Genomic DNA, 17,650 nt, shown 5'->3' with positions numbered 1-17,650 from the left:
TTTGACCCCTCTGTCGTCACCACCGGCGAGCTCAGAACGACTTCCGGGTCCCCGCAACATACTATCCCGTTCACCTAAAACATTATACAACTATTTTATCCGCCACGAATATGAAAATTTTTAAGTGCCTATCACATCCCCGTAATCCCAAGACACTATCGATCGACCTTATACATTTGAACCTACGCCTATTTGTCCACCGCATCCTCCGGTCGCCCCAGAGGCCAATACAGTAGCCAACCGCCGCTGCTTTCCACGGGCCCCGAAAAACCGGCGTTATCATTACATTTCCCCACGGCTAACCGGTGACTTAAATTACATAATAATACAACAATACTCTCACACGTACCACCAATCATTCCTAACCATAGCCATTCGCCAACCATTCATTCATACACGCTTCCTAACTACAAATAAAAATACAAAATCAGCATTCACGCACATTATCGTCTCTCGAACGTCGCACAGCAGCGCGACTAGTAAACACGAGACCAAACGTAATCGCACACACTTTCATACTGTATGTTTAAGCTTACCATAGCTTCGCAATCGAATCCCCACTAAGTACTTATGAGTCATCTCGACCGAATTGTTTTATTAAGTACTTATTTATTGTTACAGCGTAACGCAGTTAACTAACATGCCTGTTCTGCTCGAAGTCAAATAAGACCTCCGGGTCTGCTCGGAACGGCTCTAAAATCGAACACGCACCTTCATTTAATTCGGCCGAATGGTCCCTGCAGACACATCCTGACTATCACGCGATAAGACAGTAAACCATTCATTTATAGGGCCCCTCAAGCACGAACACGACCCTGCTTATATCAAAAACCACGTATTATTCCCGTAACCTCACACACCATCTCCCCGATTCACGAAGGTTCCAATTCATCTCACCAAACCGATTTACATATTCTAAAGAGCAACCGAGCTTTTCTTATTACACACAGCTCACGTCCCCCTCCAGAATACGTAAATCCCAACCATCCTAGCGCTCCTCTTCCCGAAAATACGTTTTTAGGGAACTCGTATTGTCAGGAAGCGCTCCCTATCGCACGCCAAAGACCACCGTGGTTCCTGGCCAGGAAAACCTGTAATCAGTCGCCATACGACGCTTATAACCTGTCCCGTAATCAGATAGGCTGTGAATCCCAACATACATCATCATGTCACAATAACATGAGGTCTTTTAATTACTTCACATAATCCTACATGAAGCAATTGTTGCTTTTCCCAACCCCTCGTTGTTCGAACAGAACAGCCCATTCTCCTCCAACACTCACCTCTGTCCCAAGGAACGACGCTCCCGCCGCTGTGTCCCCGTCGTCCGCTGATGAGGTCGATGAGTGAAGGAAAAAAAATGTTTCTCGTCCTGGGCCGCCGCTGTTCACGGGTCGCGACACCAAATGAAGTAGAATCCCAAGCTATTACGGTTCTGCTCTGTATCAGAACCGGGTGCTTAGTACTCTGCGTTGTTTCAATAACTCTAAAGCTCTGGGAATTACTTATATCTTCTCAGCGGTGCAGGCAGAAGGAATTAGGAGGAAAAGGTTATATAACAGCTGTTTAATCAAAGTTAAGAGTGTATACAAATTACAATAAAGAATGCTATAATTGTGATCAAAGACACTATGCCGTAAATGAACACAACCAGACTAATATTACAGTAAAGAGAATGATAGTTGATAAGTTGTTGATGGTCTTTGTTGTCTGGCTGACAACAAAGCATAGTTTTTCCCTCCAAAAGCGATGTCCTTTGTTCTTCTGCCGACCTGCCTGCCTTGAGTGTGGAGGTGATGGTTCGAGGTGTTGTCCTGTCAGTTGGGTGTTCAGAGTGTCCTCTCCCCCTCACCACATCCCATTTTATCTCAAGGCCCAGCGGCTCATTGTGATGACATCATAAGCTGTGGTTTGTCCAATCACCACCTCTCTATTTCTGTTTCATTTAACCTAACAATCTACTTTCATACATTGCATTATTGATTTCATAACATATATATTTGAATTGTAATTGATCACCTAAACACAGAGATTTTATCCTTGAACACATTTCTTATCATAGTGACTTATTTTCACTTTAAGTGAAAACTAACTACCTCAGAATTCTTACCCCAATGTAAATAAGCCTATTCTATTTATATTTTAACTTACATCATCTGATTTTACACAGTTTAATATGGCTTCAGAATTCAAGATTACAAGTACAATATACCAGGAAATAGCTACAGCTTGTTTGGAGCTTAAATTAAGGATTTAAACATACATTTAGTTACAGCAATAGTGAAACTTAAACTTTCTTCCTCAGACTTCTGTCTCTAAGTGTGTGTCACAGGAGACTCCAGCGAGATAACATGTTTATGTGACCTATTGGTCCTTTGTTCCGATCGACAGAGCCCATTGTCTTAAGCTCTTCCTTGGCCTGGCAGATGGCCCTCGGGTTCCTGTCGTAAATAGAATTATTTGACCACTCACTCTATATGTAAATCGACCTCTGTGTGGCCACAATGTCAATCAGTCTCTGTAAACACACACACAATCTATGAGCTATAGTTTGAGGGCCAAGTGTTTCTACACATTAGTTTGATTTGAAATCCTATCATGATGATCTATGTTCCAGAATCTACCACACTAACCAAGACCAACCTGTGTGGCGGCCGAGATCCGATGAGATCGGGCGTGTACAGGTTGGCACGGCCGTAAGCCATTACGACAGTGTAGAATACAATGCACCCAACAAGGGTTCCATAGCGCTTAACCCTGTGACACCCGGACCGACCTAGCATTTTCCCCCCTGAAAAAAGCCCAAGTCCCTCAGGGTACCAGAACAGCAGATCCGCATCCCCGGCGGACAACGGGATTAACTGATCCGGACCAGCGTGACCAGAACCAGTCCCGTGCCCTAACCACGCCGACATGCCAACTCCAGGAGAGGGGGCAGATATGTGTGTTGATCTTAAACATGAAAAGAAGGCGCCACTCAGACGTTCGATGCGAACCGCGCCCGGTGGCCCACCCCCAGGGCGTGAGACCCTTCTACGTATGTTCAGATCCATTCCGTTATCATCCCCTGATATGAACGAGAACCCGTCGACAACCACACATCCCAATTGCTTTATAAAAACGCTGTTTTAACCCCAAGCAACCAAGGCGCGCCAGTCAGTTGCTTAATGTCCAGCAGAACATCCCGAGCTAGCACTATGTGTGCGTCGGGTATATCCACATCAATAATAGGCTATTTAGACCTTTTTATTGAATCCCCAAGGCGCCCAGGGGAACGACAAGAGGGGCGGGATGCAACCAACTCCAACCCTTTATAATAATAAAGAAGAAGCATCAACCGTATGAACCCAACTGCACAGCTGGGAGTAAAAAACTGTTTATATTTTTACATCCAGTCACTCCTTAATCAGAGAGTATAGACCGAACTTTCCCAGAAGCCTTCCCACATGAGTCGTAGTTATGAAAAAGACATGTCAACTGTGAGTCACGTGACCAACTGACTCAAGTTTACACATAAATCGAGCGTAGCAGACCCGTAAGCCCTACGCTCTAACTCGACACCTTAACACCACAACCTTACGTAAAGATCTTAACTCACGGAAGCTGTCGCCATAGCAACGTTGCTATGACGGGGGGAAACCCTGTACACGGCTCCTGTTTGTAATAGGAGTCGCGTCAGGACAACCCCCCCCCCCCCCCTCCCTGCCAAGACGTTCGAACGGCTCGGCCCTGACTGGCTCAGCAGAATGAGAAAAAATCTCCTAAACCAACCAAGTGGAAAGGAGGGGTTTATTCGACACCCCCTCACAAAACCCTTTTTCCCTACACACAATAACAACTGTAGCATTTTGAAACCTTCGGTAGAATGCTAATGTATAGCGTAAGCTAATACAATGCCCGCTACCCACAAAATGTGAACAGGATTTATAACAAAACAAGTCGTGTGTGTGTGAATCCTACACCCGCTTTCTATGTCGTACATAGCAAACGCTGACAGAGAGTAACGGCCAGGCCGTGGAACGTGTGTGTACGAGTATTACTGCAACTAACACAACAGCGTTGTGGAACACATTTACTTTGTTTAAGCAATGGAAATACCACCAGTTTCTACCTGCATGTGGAGCGTCAGGCTAATAGAACCTCCTACGACTGAGTGTATGCTTGCAGACCTTGCTTAATCTCGTAACACAACATGACTCATCTCTCAATGTAATAGTGCAGATTCACATTTACGCATGATTTGTTGAAGAAACACACAGTTTGTTTGGCCAATAATATAGTTCCCCTTATATCAGGGAACTTTTTATTTTAATGGCACAAAAACACAAACATGAGGGGCCGGGGAGGGTGTAGAGGAGAGGGGACACAGAGGGAAAAGTCACTTTAGCTGCGTCTGCTACCTCGCGCCGCTCGAGTTTTGCCACCCCGAGGAGCCCCGGAGGGACGGTAGGTAACTGTCTGCTGGTCTCGACGTTCCCTACCGTCTCCTCCGGTCGTGGATGGGCCGGCGGCAGCAGAAGCGCCGTCTCTCCTCCTGGCCTTCTTGGAGGGGCCAGCAGCGGCGGCGGAGGCAGTGGTAGGCACGGCGGAGGGAGCTCGACGTCGTGGAAGCCTTCTGACGGAAGGCGGAAAATGGGGTTGGAGAACGGATCTCTCCTCTGCCATCTCTCTGCACGTTGAGGTCATCAGCTGCAGGGCCTTCCCGAATAATCCAGCATCGGAGAGGCTGGCCGTCAGAAGAGGGGTTCTCTTCTTCTCCGGCACTCGAGCCTGCTCCAGCCAAAGGTGGCGCTGGGTCAGGATGGCCAGGGCGCACGCCTTCCCCGAGGCTATGGCCTGCACCTGGGTAAGATGCAGGACAGCTCCTACCGCCTGGGTGATCTGATCGCATTTTACCTCGGTCAGATCCGTGCCGCCCGTCATTATCCCCGATACAAATCTAGCCAGGTGGGCGATGTTAGAAGCCGCAGCCAGCGATTGTGTACCAGCGATAAATGACTGGTCACCCCAATATGCCAATCGCCTAGCCGATCTTCCATGGAGAACCGGCTTGCATAATGGTTCCCACACCATATCCGGACAGAGGAGAGCGGCCATCGGCCTATCAAGCCGTGGCACGCCCTCTCTCATACCTTTGACCAACCCAGACACCCGCGTAACTGGTACGTAGGCGGGGGTAAGTCCCATGATGTGAGACACCGCCTGACCCTGACGAACATAGGCCCCCATTGAGGGGAAAAATGGGTAGACAACGTCCACCCCTCTCACCGGGCGACGCTGCCAGAGATGACCTATGAGATCATCGGGGGCAGGAGCAGGCAATGGCTGCGGCAGCGGCACGCCGTTTGCAGCGGCAGCTACCGCCATGAGCTCGGGAAACAAAGCCCGCAGTTCCCCCTGCTGACTTTCCTCCACCGAACCCGCATCCCTCACATGCAGCAGGCTTCGACCCATTGAGGAGCCACAGTCTGATGTGGCTGATAGCAGGGCATCCTGCTGAAGAGGCCGAGGTGGTTCCCCGACATCCTCGAACAAAGCGCCCCAAGGAGACATTTCTCCCCCCTCCGGTGTTTCCTGGTTAGGAGGGATACTCGCCTCCACAGGACCTTCAAACAAGAATCCGTCCGACTCTTCCATGATATCCTCAGTTTCCATCGGACAAGCAGAGCCCGACGCATCCTCGCTGGTCTCCAGCAATTCCCCAAACCCAGGCCGTTCGCGCCTGCATGCCACCATCTTGCGACGTGAATTGGCAGACGCGAAAAGCTTGCATCGCAAATCCTCCGGAACCAAAAGAACCGTCCGTTCAACAACGGACGATTCCCTGGAACCAGAGGAACCAGAGTCGAGATCATGCCATCGCCGGAGCGACGGCACCGACGTCTCGGCTCCTCGGAGAGGCAAACTATCCATCGGCTGCCTCCTGGGCTGGGTCGGCAACCACGAAAGTGGCAGCAGCCCCGCACCAGAACGCACGACGGAAGCGGGAATGGAGAACCGCTGGTGAAGAGTGGGTCTACTCTCCGAAGTAGACATTATGACTTAGCTTTTTCCTTTGAACAGTTATGAGAGAAGAAAAAACTAAGCACAATGTAAACACGTCTCAACTCTTTTCAATTAACAACACGTCAAGTGGGGATCTACCGAGGCACTTCCTTGTGGTGAAAGCGAGAAGGAGGAGAGCAGGTGACCACACACCTGCTTATGAAGGTAAGCTAACGAGGGGTGTGGTCAGACGAATACTGAGATTAAAGGTACATTGTGGAATTTTATTCAGTGCGCGTGCACGTGCGGGGATAGTGCAAGAGTGATGCCGAGCGGATCCACTATGAAACAGAACCACGGTTCAACCCCGTGGGTAACTGTGCAATGCACTTTACCTTTACTAAGCCGGCACCTTAAAGTAAACACAAAGAAAAGAATAAACAAAACCCCCCCGTTGGAGCGCCCTGTCGTGGCTGGAGAACGTAGTGGCCCAAAACAGGACAGCCCCTTACTCTGTCCCAAGCATGCTACCAAAATAAACAGTTAATGACCCTCCTGTGCGTGAGGGTCTATAGACGAAGTGCTGGCTAGCCCCGCATAGCAATTGTCTGGGGTTATTTGGCCGTAAAAGGTCCTGGGAAACCATCACCTGTGATACTTAGAAGGGGGCTGGTCTGGCGGTCAGCAGGTAGTCGGTAGCAATGTTGTGAATGTCCAGTGGAATCCCTCGTGTCCGAATCCTCCTGCCGCTGGAAACCGGCGACACGACGCGCTAAGCTAAAAAGGCTAGTGCACTATACTTTAGCTAAGCTAATAGCCGAAATGGCTAGCCTGACTCCCCGACTGTACGTTCTAATACGCAACACTTTAACGTTCATCTTCACAGTCCTTCTGCCGAACGTCCTCTTCATCTTGGCGTAACCTAATCACTATACTTGGTATTGATAAGCTTACGGCACGCAGCGTTACTTCTTCTGCTCCGGTGCACAATTGGTATTTTCCGTTTTTCAAAAGTAGAATGCTCGTGGCCAACACGTCCACTCGCTCCCGTGGATAGCGCCGAAGCACATGTGGCTCTTCGTGGATACCGGTCCCCTTCGCATCTCTCTAACGACTACCAGACCGACGTCAACCAGCTCCTCCTAGTGTTAGTCCTCCCACGATGCTTTGCCGGGCACAAAAGTAAACGGGTCATTGAAACAGTTATAATGAACACAGTCAGACACATTCACGTGTCTACACAAACATGGAGTAGTATGCAGCAAGCGGTAGCCATGTCTGGGCATTATAGAAATATCCACATCATTGCACTTGGCAGGGCACCTCCAATGACCCTTCAAACGTCCAAATGCATTTTCAACCACCAGTGGAGCTGAGCGTAAAGTTGAAGGTGTTCTGTGTGGGAGCCAGGCGGCGTGACGGGTGGACCCCTTCATGAGCCACTTCTCCTGAGGGCAGAGCTGTGGCTCCCATGAGATGGATGGACTGTAGGCGTGTAGCTTAATCCCAGCGGAAGAGTGCAAGAGCGCTTCCGCATTCTTCGCCATACGCCAGTACGGTAATGCGCATTTCCTTTTCCTTCGCCCAGGTGCTCGCGCGCGCATGAGATCCCCGCTTGGTTCGACGCTTTGGTTCATATTAATCACATATTAACACGCTTTGGTTCATATTAATCACATATTAACGCTAACGCGCCATATTAGCACACATATATACACGCGATGGACGCAGCAGGCGATCATATTAATCACATATTAACACGCTTTGGTTCATATTAATCACATATTAACGCTAACGCGCCATATTAGCACACATATATACACGCGATGGACGCAGCAGGCGATCACTGCTACTGTTATTCAGCCGCGCCAAGGTACATGATTGATTGAGTAGTTCATACAAGACATTATCCTCTAAGCCAAGCTGCACTTTAACATAGGCCTGGGTTGTTTTTATTTCTGTTAGCGCTGCCACTCTGCAGTAAACAGACATCACTGATATAGAGTGTCTGGTCAGTAACATGGGTCTAGAACCTACCTCACCCCTGCCCACTTTGACAACCTAGGATGGCGTAGAGTAGACGACAGAGTACATTTTCCTTTTTGAAAATCATCTGACATGAAGGCGTAACACATTTTTGTTGTTAATATGATTTATATTACTGGTAGTTCATACAAGACATTATCCTCTAAGCCAAGCTGCACTTTAACATAGGCCTGGGTTGTTTTTATTTCTGTTAGCGCTGCAGATATAACAAAGAGGTCTAGCTGAGTCAATGTTGGCGGTTTTGTTGAACATTTGTCACAGGAGAGAAACCGTGTATTCAAAGAAAGCTATTAAAATAGTCTTTGAATCTAAATATACTTTCTTTGTAAAATGTGTCATAATGTAGCATTTGTGTGTGTAACGTACTGTAAAAAATAAATGTTTTTTCACAGGAAATTCACTATTATTTTACAGATTACTTTTGTTTTTCTACTTTAAGTGTAAATGCCATACAAATATAGTAAATTACCTTTTATCAAAATATTAACCATTAAATAAAGGTTGTAATTAGGGCTGTCAGTTTATCTGTATGTCATATATGTCCTGATGAATTGAAAATGGGGGACCCTGATGTAAACAAGACGAAAGTCTTTCTCTGGTCTGCATCCCCTTAACAATTGAGCCGTACTGTATTGTACCCATTCTGCAATCTGTTATTTTCATTCAATCAATTTCATTCAATCAATTTTATGAATGACCGAAAAAACTATGTTACAAAGTAAAGTTGACAGCTGCGTTGTGTTATCGTTACAATGTACAGGGAAATAACATTATGGCGTTGCGAGTGAATCGCATCGCGATAATATACATGTATTCCATAATATGTAAAGTACAGTTGACAGCTGCATTGTGTTAACGTTACAATGTACAGGGAAATAACATTATGTGGTCCTCGTTTGGATAATATGTAAAGTACAGTTGACAGCTGCGTTGTGTTACGTTGCAATGTATGCAGAAATGCTGCGTTGTGTTGCAATGTACTACATGCATTCCATTTCGGCGTCTGAGCGGGGGGGAAGAAAATGCGCATTTGGAGGGCGTTACCGCGGCCAATCAGGGCAAAATGCGGAAGCGCTCTTGCACTCTTCCGCTGGGATTAAGCTACACGCGGACTGTAGACCTCACTACCGTCTACAGTCATGGGTGTCTGTGCAGGAACATATAACACAGATACATTTGTTCTAGGTTACATTGTTATCTACTATATTGAGGTGCTGGGAAAAAAACACACACACATACACTACACACACACACACACACACACACATACACACACACACATACACATACACACACACATACACTACACACACACACTATACACACACTATACACACACTATACACACACACACACACGCACACACACACACACACACACACACACACACACACACACACACACACACACACACACACACACACACACACACAGACAGACAGACAGACAGACACACACGCACACACACGCACACAAAAACACATTGTCAAATAACAAGCGTGTCCCCGATTCTGAACTCCATGCAGGGGCTGAAATGAGAAAAGGTGGAATGACAGTGGGAGCCATCCCTCATGCTCCTCATGGTGGGCCTACTGTACGTACACAGCCATTCACAAGATATGAGTTTCTGCAGGTCAGTGAAAATGCCTAGCTGGGCTCTAGCCTAGGAAGTCATTGTTGATACATACCTCACAGGGAAACAATTTAAGTAACCATCTTGTGGAGACCATGGCCACTCCACGTATTTCACCAGACTTAACACCTTCTACTCCAACGTGCACCAGGACATGCAAAAATGACCTTTCCACTGTACACCGTAAAAACTCTGAAAAGAATCTCTCTCTGCCCAGAATATGTCCCTGCTCAGTCTCCTGCACTTCCATAATGGCCTTCCCACGCTGCTGCTGCTGGACACAGATCCAACACGCTGCTGCTGCTGCTGCTGGACACAGATCCAACACGCTGCTGCTGCTGCTGCTGGACACAGATCCAACACGCTGCTGCTGCTGCTGCTGGACACAGATCCAACACGCTGCTGCTGCTGCTGCTGCTGCTGCTGGACACAGATCCAACACGCTGCTGCTGCTGCTGCTGGACACAGATCCAACACGCTGCTGCTGCTGCTGCTGCTGCTGCTGGACACAGATCCAACACGCTGCTGCTGCTGCTGCTGCTGGACACAGATCCAACACGCTGCTGCTGCTGCTGCTGCTGGACACAGATCCAACACGCTGCTGCTGCTGCTGCTGCTGGACACAGATCCAACACGCTGCTGCTTCATTTCTCCGGTGGGAGTGTCGCTGCCTCGCACTCTTTTCTCTTTTGCTCCCATGCATTTAGCTTTTTGACTCTTTTGTCCAAATACATGTTGTATTGATATCGATGCATGATGTCACCATTATGGATGAACCCTTTCACTGCCGCACTACCAAAAACGGTTAACCCTTTCACCACGACAATACACAGAAGGTTAACCCTTTCACTGCCACACGGCAGCCGGTTAAACGTCGGTTGTGTGATAGTAAAGGTTTAACCTTCTGTCGTGTGGCAGTGAAAGGGTTAAGTCGGTTGCCTCGTCCGCCATCTTCTCCGATGTGCTGTAAACAAAGCGCTGTGATTTCTGCAGCGTGCTCGTGCGTCGCCTCCTGCGCGCTCTGTCCCTGCAGGCGGCACCCCCTCTGCCTAAACCAAACGGAGTACTTCCAGTAGATGAGAATGTATCTGACATGGACCGTCTCCTGTTGTGCGCTACGTGTGTGAAAGGGAAACATTCGGACAATGTCCGGACCTGATTCTCCAGAGATTGTCCGGAGTTTGTATGACAATGAGAGAAAGATCTTCCAGGGGGAGCAGAGGGGGCACCTTTGGTGGCGGGGAGGGAGAAGGGAGGTGCAAAGGGATCGGGGACGGGACAAAGGTGTAGTCTCAGAGAAGCAACTTTGGTAAATGACTGTGTTGTACTGTGTACTCAGGGCCGCCTCAGGGAGTGTGCGAGCAGTGCGGTCGCACAGGACCTCGCGGGAAGGGGGGCCTCGCACAAAAAAAAAAAAATAAAATAAAAAAAAATATATATTTTATTTATTATTATTATTATTATTATTTTTTTGCGAGACCCCCCTTCCCGCGAGGCCCTTTTTCATCACAGACCTAAAATCTAGTTTTGCTTATATGCTTATATATTTCACATTAGACACGTTCCTGGCTCTGAGGCTCTGCAGGCAGCAGAATTGGTTTCAATGAGGTGAGGGGTTACAGGCAGCCAGCCAAGGTAGCGTCTGTTGAGTTCATTGTGTGTGTCTGTGTGCGTGCCGGGGGGGGGGGGTGGGGGGCGTGAACTGACTCATTGCCAGACGTGAGCGATTCGACTCACGCTCACGGCAATGAATCGGCTCTTATGAACGAGTCGCTCATGACCGACCCATCACTAGCGTCTGACTATTTCGCGCATGCAGCATTGGAGCCTAGGTTATGCCAGCCAAGATGAAGAGGACATCGTTCGGCAGATGGACTGAAGATGAAAGTTGTTGCATGTTAGACAGGTCAGTCAGGCTAGCCATCCCGGCTAAAGACAGGGACAGCTAGTTAGCTTTAGCTACGTTATAATATTAAGTGTGGTTCAGTCGGGATATAGCCATGATGATGTCGGCTAGTAGCTAGCTTAGCTAAAGGCTAACTAGCGTTAGCTAACCTAGAGACAGCACGTGCAGCATTGTTATGCCAAGATGAAGAGGATGGTCGTTCGGCAGATGAACTTCGTCAACTCCACGCGGTTGTCTCCATCCTCTTGGACGTTTGGTGAGTTTTTAACTGGCCGACTAGCTGTTGTAGTACTAGTAGCTAACGGTGTGTGGCCTGGTGTTAGCACCTGTATTGCTTTTCTCATGTTGTACAGTTTTTCAGTGGTAGCCGCATAGCTTGCTTCTGCGTTAGCTAATGGTTAGCGATAGCCGGGTTGAGCTAACTGTTAGCCAGTTCGCTGTTTAGCTACGACGTTAGCTGCCGGCTGCGCTCGGCTGGGAACGTTAGTTTGATGCTATCAGTTAGCCTAGAGTTAGCTGTTAGCTTGTGCTACGACCATTGACATTAGCCGTGAGAATAGCAGGGGGTTCTGGCACTCTGACTACGACATCATCTTTGACAGAAGATGTAGTCGGGCCTGCACCATGACAAGGCTCCGGCCATAGCTTCTTTTTGTCCTGCCAGCGAGAGGCCTTTCGTCAACGTGGAGACCTGTGTTGCGGCCTTTCGCCCTGCGTTCCTCGTGCAGGTAAGATGTCATGACATTACCCCACTCTTCCTTCCTTCCCCTCCCGAATGTTTTGTTAATAACGATGTTTTTTTCCAGGCAAAACATATGTTACTTCACAACATTTGGAGATACGACATGTGCTGTGTGTGAATTGTCTTGGTCGTTTGTGTAGCTTGGGTAGCGTTGGGCCGTTGGCCAAAGCAGTGTGTGGCCTGGTGTCAGTACCTGGCTAGCCTATTTAGCTGAATGCTGTTTAGCTGTTTTCTCTGGTATAGACCCTCTTCTCTTTGGATTTAAGTGTTGATCTTTGTCCTTTTGGATCTATGTATATTCCTGTTGCCTTTGTGAAGTTATCTTTTCCTTCTGTTTTGTTCTTCCATTAAAAGTTGAATATCCTTTTAGGGGCTCATCTTTGCTTATCTCTCTCATACATGCTCTCTCTCTAACACACACACACACACACACGACAAACACACATGCTCTCTCTCTCTCTTTCTAACACACACAGTCTGCCTATGGCTGCCTTTCTCGATGGCTAGGCTGTGCTCGCTGAGTCTGTACCTAGTCAAGGATCTTCAGTCACAGTGCTCAGGTATTCTGCCACTGTGTACTCTCTGTTTAGGGCCAAATAACATTTCAATTTCTTTCCAATGTGTGTCTCTCTCTCTCTCTCTCTCTCTCTCTCTGTACACTGTATATTGACTGTAGAACGGGAGCTCTCTCTCGCTCTCTCTCTTGCTATATGTTGACTGTGTCAAGCCCAGCCTCGGGCAGCGCTATTATTTAAGAATATGTTGACTGTATGTTTAAATCTCGCACAGGGCCTCGCATTTCTCCCAGGCGGCCCTGTGTGTACTGTATTGAATTATGTTAAAGACACCATATTATGGCCATTTCCCAGTTTAATATATTTGTGTGGTCTATTTATAAACATTTGCATGTCTTCGTGGTTAAAAAGCACCTAGTTACAGCTGTGCAGGCTGTGTCACTCGGCGGTAAGGCTCAGTCAGCTTCAAACACACAGTTTTGGCTTTTTAAATGAAAATTTGCCGCTTCATTCCTGTGCTGCTGCTGTTCACCGAATTCAGATCAAACAAAAATTAGGCGTTGCAGATCACATCCAGAAATTGCATAATCTTATTTCTCACCTAAAATGTTGTTAGAAACACATGATTTTAGTCAACCGAAAAAGAGAAAGAGAAAAGAGTTTATGAGCCATCTTGAAAAACAGAGAAACGTAAGTCAGGAGTCAGACCAGAGTGTTTTATTTGTATTGCAAGAGTGAACAATAATAAACATCAATGCACATATATGCCAATAGTACAATATTGTGTTTCAAATCGACATAGTTATGTAATGTAAGAAAAGGTTGGACTACAAACAAGGCATTTCAATCAGTTCAAAGAACAGTGATTTCTATTGGACAGCTCAACTCTCTTTGATGGTTGGATCTGCAGACTTTCTACATGCACCTCCAGCTGTATAACATACTAAAGGTACGGGGTAAACACAGAAAGCATAATATGGCCTCTTCAAAGCTCTTGTGCACTCTTGTGTACTTACTTACTGTAATGCTGTGTGTGTGTGTGTGTGTGTGTGTGTGTGTGTGTGTGTGTGCGTGCGTGCGTGCGTGCGTGCGTGCGTGCGTGCGTGCGTGCATGCGTGCGTGCGTGTGTGTGTGTGTGCGTGTGTGTGAGAGAGAGAGAGGGAGAGAGAGAGAGATAGAGAGGGCAGAGAGAAAGAGGGGGGGTGCAGTGGGAGAGAGAGATATAAGGGGGGGAGATGGAGAGTGAGGGGGCAGAGAGAAAGAGGAGGTGCAGTGGGAGAGAGAGGGAGAGAGAAATGGGGGAGAGAACGAGAGGGGATGCAGTGGGGGGGGTGGGGGGGGAGCAAGGGGGATATTAAAGATACTGGTTGCTACTGACAACCCTGCACCACAACTAAAAACAGCTGGGACTACAACACGGTGTGCATCTGTGTTTGTGCAGTTGTGTGCTTGGGTATACATACTTGCTAGTGAGTGAGTGAGTGAGTGAGTGAGTGAGTGAGTGAGTGAGTGAGTGAGTGAGTGAGTGAGTGAGTGAGTGAGTATGCACACCGTTTTGTAGTCCCAGCTAGTTGTGGTGCAGGGTTGTCAGTAGCAACCAGTATCTCTAGTATCCCCCTCGCTCCCCCCCCCCCCCCCCCCCACTGCACCCCTATCTTTCTCTCTGCCCCCTCACTCTCCATCTCTCCTCCCCTCTCTCTCCCCCCCCCCCACTGCACCCCCTCTCTTTCTCTCTGCCCCCTCACTCTCCATCTCTCCCCCCCCCTCTCTCTCTCTCTCTCTCTCTCTCTCTCTCTCTCTCTCTCTCTCTCTCTCTCTCTCTCTCTCTCTCTCTCTCTCTCACTCTCTCTAACCAATGCACCCCCTCTCTTTCTCTCTGCCCCCTCTCTCTCCATCTCCCTCTCTGACCCCCGGTCTCTTCCTCTTACTTCCTCAAAGAGAACTGACGGACACAGGCACATTATAGTTGGGATGCTTTGGACAGGAATGCGGAATAGTGCTCTGTACAGTAGATTCATTGAAAAGGACTCCCAATTTGTGACAAATCAAATCTAGACCTTCTGTAAAAAAGTGTCGACTATCCCTATAATCCTCCCTGCTGGCTTTTAACTCTCACTTGCAGTGAACTCCACAACTTTCCCTGGTGCCTCTGAAGACTTTCCGATGACGAATGCGAGCGGGGAGACGACACAGGAGGGAGCCGAGAGAGCAGGGAACACGTTTGCGGCGTCTAGCTTTTGTTCTGTATCACTTGTTTTAATCTTCAAATACACCAAAGAGACTGGAGGCTGTGAGGCGCTGGAGGCTCAGTCAGCTTAAAACGCACAAGCTGTGAACGAACGACACAGAAAAAGGTGGACAACATGCACGGAGATCAGAAAGGAAGGAAGGAAGGAAGGAGGGAGAAGGAGAGAGAGAGAGAGGGAGTGTGTGAATGAGGGAACAGGGAGCGGGAGGAGGACGTTGGGGAGATGTGGGTGTCGGAAATTAACGTCAGACTTTAGGCTTATAACATATATAAATATATATTAGTTAATTAGGAACATTGCTTAAGTTAAAAGTCATTGATAAATAGGATTACAGTACAATCAGTATCATGGACATTTGAGAACACTGTGGTTTCCTTTGACAGTGAGAGGCTTTTAGGCCAAGGTTACAGGGGCCCCTTTATCTCCAGAAAGGTGGCTGGTCAGTGCGGGGTGGACGCCTGTGCATTTTCTTGTTACATAACCGAGCTGGATCATATGGGAAAGGACACAGGTGTCTCACACTTGATTGGTCAGCCAGCGAAGGCACCCTAGGTGAGACAGTATATCAGACCATTTTTAGAATAGAGGAAGAGGGCTCCTTGGCGACTCTGCTATACACTGCATTGCGGTCAACAAGCTTGTCTGTGATCCATGGACCACCCGATAATTCATGTAATAAATACCATACATGATGTTTGAACTCATTGTCCTGTGTCTAATATTCGATATCCTTTTGTCCTGATTCGAGGAACACCAAATGATATTCAGAGAACGGTGTTCAGTGCGAGAGAGTGACTTACTGAACAGGGTGTTTTGTCTCTGTCTTTTCTGTCAGTGATATTGGCTCTGCTCTGCACTGCACTCAACAGGCGCCACACACCCCTACGCAGATTATCTGCCGTGCCTCTGGATCTCTGCTCTCTCCTCTCTCTCTCTCTCTCTCTCTCTCTCTCTCTCTCTCTCTCTCTCTCTCTCTCTCTCTCTCTCTCTCTCTTCTTACTGTGTCTTGCTCTTCCTCCTTTTCTCTTTCTCTTCACCTCTATCTCTCACTCTATCCTCGTTACCTGACCTCCATACCCCCTCACCAATCATCAGCTTTCTCCTTCTGACTCTCTCTCTTTCCATCTCTCTCTCTCCCTCTCTCTTTCTCCCTCCCTCTCTCTCCCTCTCCCCCTCTCCCTCTCTGCCTCTCTGCCTCTCCCTCCCTGAGAGGAGAAGAGGAGGAGGCTCAGCCGCCAGGCGAGAGCAGAGCCACTGTAGCAGCACATGCAACAGGGTGCAAAACGGCGCCCTCCGCTCTGCCACACCTCCTCTCTCTCTCGCTCACTCACTCGCTCGCCCCTCTCCCAGAGGAAGACACAGGGGAAGACGAGAAGAGCAGAAAAAGAGGAGACTCCTCAGGTGAGGTTTTCGCGCATCTCCTCTCAAACTCCTTCCCGGAGTAGAAGAGGACAGAATCGAGGGAGAAAGGTAGTAGAAGAGAGGAGTTGTGATTCCGCCCGCACACTTCTCCAAGCCGAGGAGGAAGAGGAGGAGGAGGAAGAAGAAGAAGAGAAACAAACAGGCAGACAACAGCTGGGTGAATCAAGCTGGTTCAGCAGGGAGCGGAGCGGTGGGTGAAGTGAGGATGCCACCCGTAGCGGCGGTTTGAGTAACGAGCGAGCACCGGCCTCCCTGCCCCCCCAGTGTGGCTGTGACCCACTTCCCCCACATCATCACCCCCCGACCGAGACCACCACGCCGATGTCCTCCAAGAAGAAGTGGGCCGAGCGCAGGGAGCCACGCAGGGAGCGGGCGTTCTCCACGCGGGGGGACGACTCCTCTGTCACGTCCGGGGCGTCCGGGCCGGGACGTCCCGCCACCAGGGGGCGTTTCTCGGAATCGTGGAAGAGGCTCAGCACCAGAGGGGGGTCCACCAAGAGGGGGCTCAACTCACAGCAGCCACCGGTAAGACCCCCTCTCCCCACGCGCCCTCAGACCGCCCCCCGCCTCCCCCCGCCCCCCCCCGCCCCCTAGGCCAATCAATAACATGGATTTTGGGAAGAGGGTGGTACCAAGGAAGTTAAGCAGGAAGTTTCAGGTCAATGTGGTGGCTGTTACTTGCTGACCAAGCTGCAAGGTCGGAAATGAGCATACTTTTTACCTAAAAAAGTTACTTCGAAATAATTTTAATGTTGAGGGTTAGATAGTGTTTGAGTAGAGATCTATTATAGATAGTGTTTGAGTAGATGTATACTATAGTATAGATAGTGTTTGAGTAGATGTATACTATAGATAGTGTTTGAGTATATGTATATTATAGATAGTATTTGAGTAGAGGTATATTGTAGATAGTGTTTGAGTCGAGTTATATTATAGATATTTTAGTAGAGGTATATACTATAGATAGTCTTTGAGTAGAGGTATATTATATATAGTATTTGAGTAGAGGTATACTATAGATAGTATTTGCGTAGAGGTATACTATAGATAGTGTTTGAGTAGAGGTATACTATAGATAGTATTTGCGTAGAGGTATACTATAGATAGTGTTTGAGTAGAGGTATACTATAGATCGTGTTTAAGTAAAGATTT

The 17,650-nt window shown here is 48.1% G+C and overlaps 1 protein-coding gene across 1 annotated transcript in view; it reads left to right on the top strand.

Moving 5' to 3' along the window:
* Window positions 1-16,819: 16,819 nt before the first annotated feature.
* trpm3 (transient receptor potential cation channel, subfamily M, member 3) overlaps window positions 16,820-17,650 on the top strand; it is a gene marked incomplete at both ends in the record, with an annotated part of 443,339 nt that continues 442,508 nt past the window's right edge. The window contains 1 exon segment of the mRNA XM_084323130.1: window positions 16,820-17,023. Coding sequence (XP_084179256.1) covers window positions 16,820-17,023 — 204 coding nt within the window.

This window comes from Notolepis coatsorum (assembly GCF_963971535.1).
Source record: "Notolepis coatsorum genome assembly, chromosome: 10".
Lineage (NCBI taxonomy): Eukaryota > Metazoa > Chordata > Actinopteri > Aulopiformes > Paralepididae > Notolepis > Notolepis coatsorum.
The sequence above is the reverse complement of the archived record's forward strand: the minus strand, read 5'-3'. Positions and strand labels throughout refer to the sequence as shown.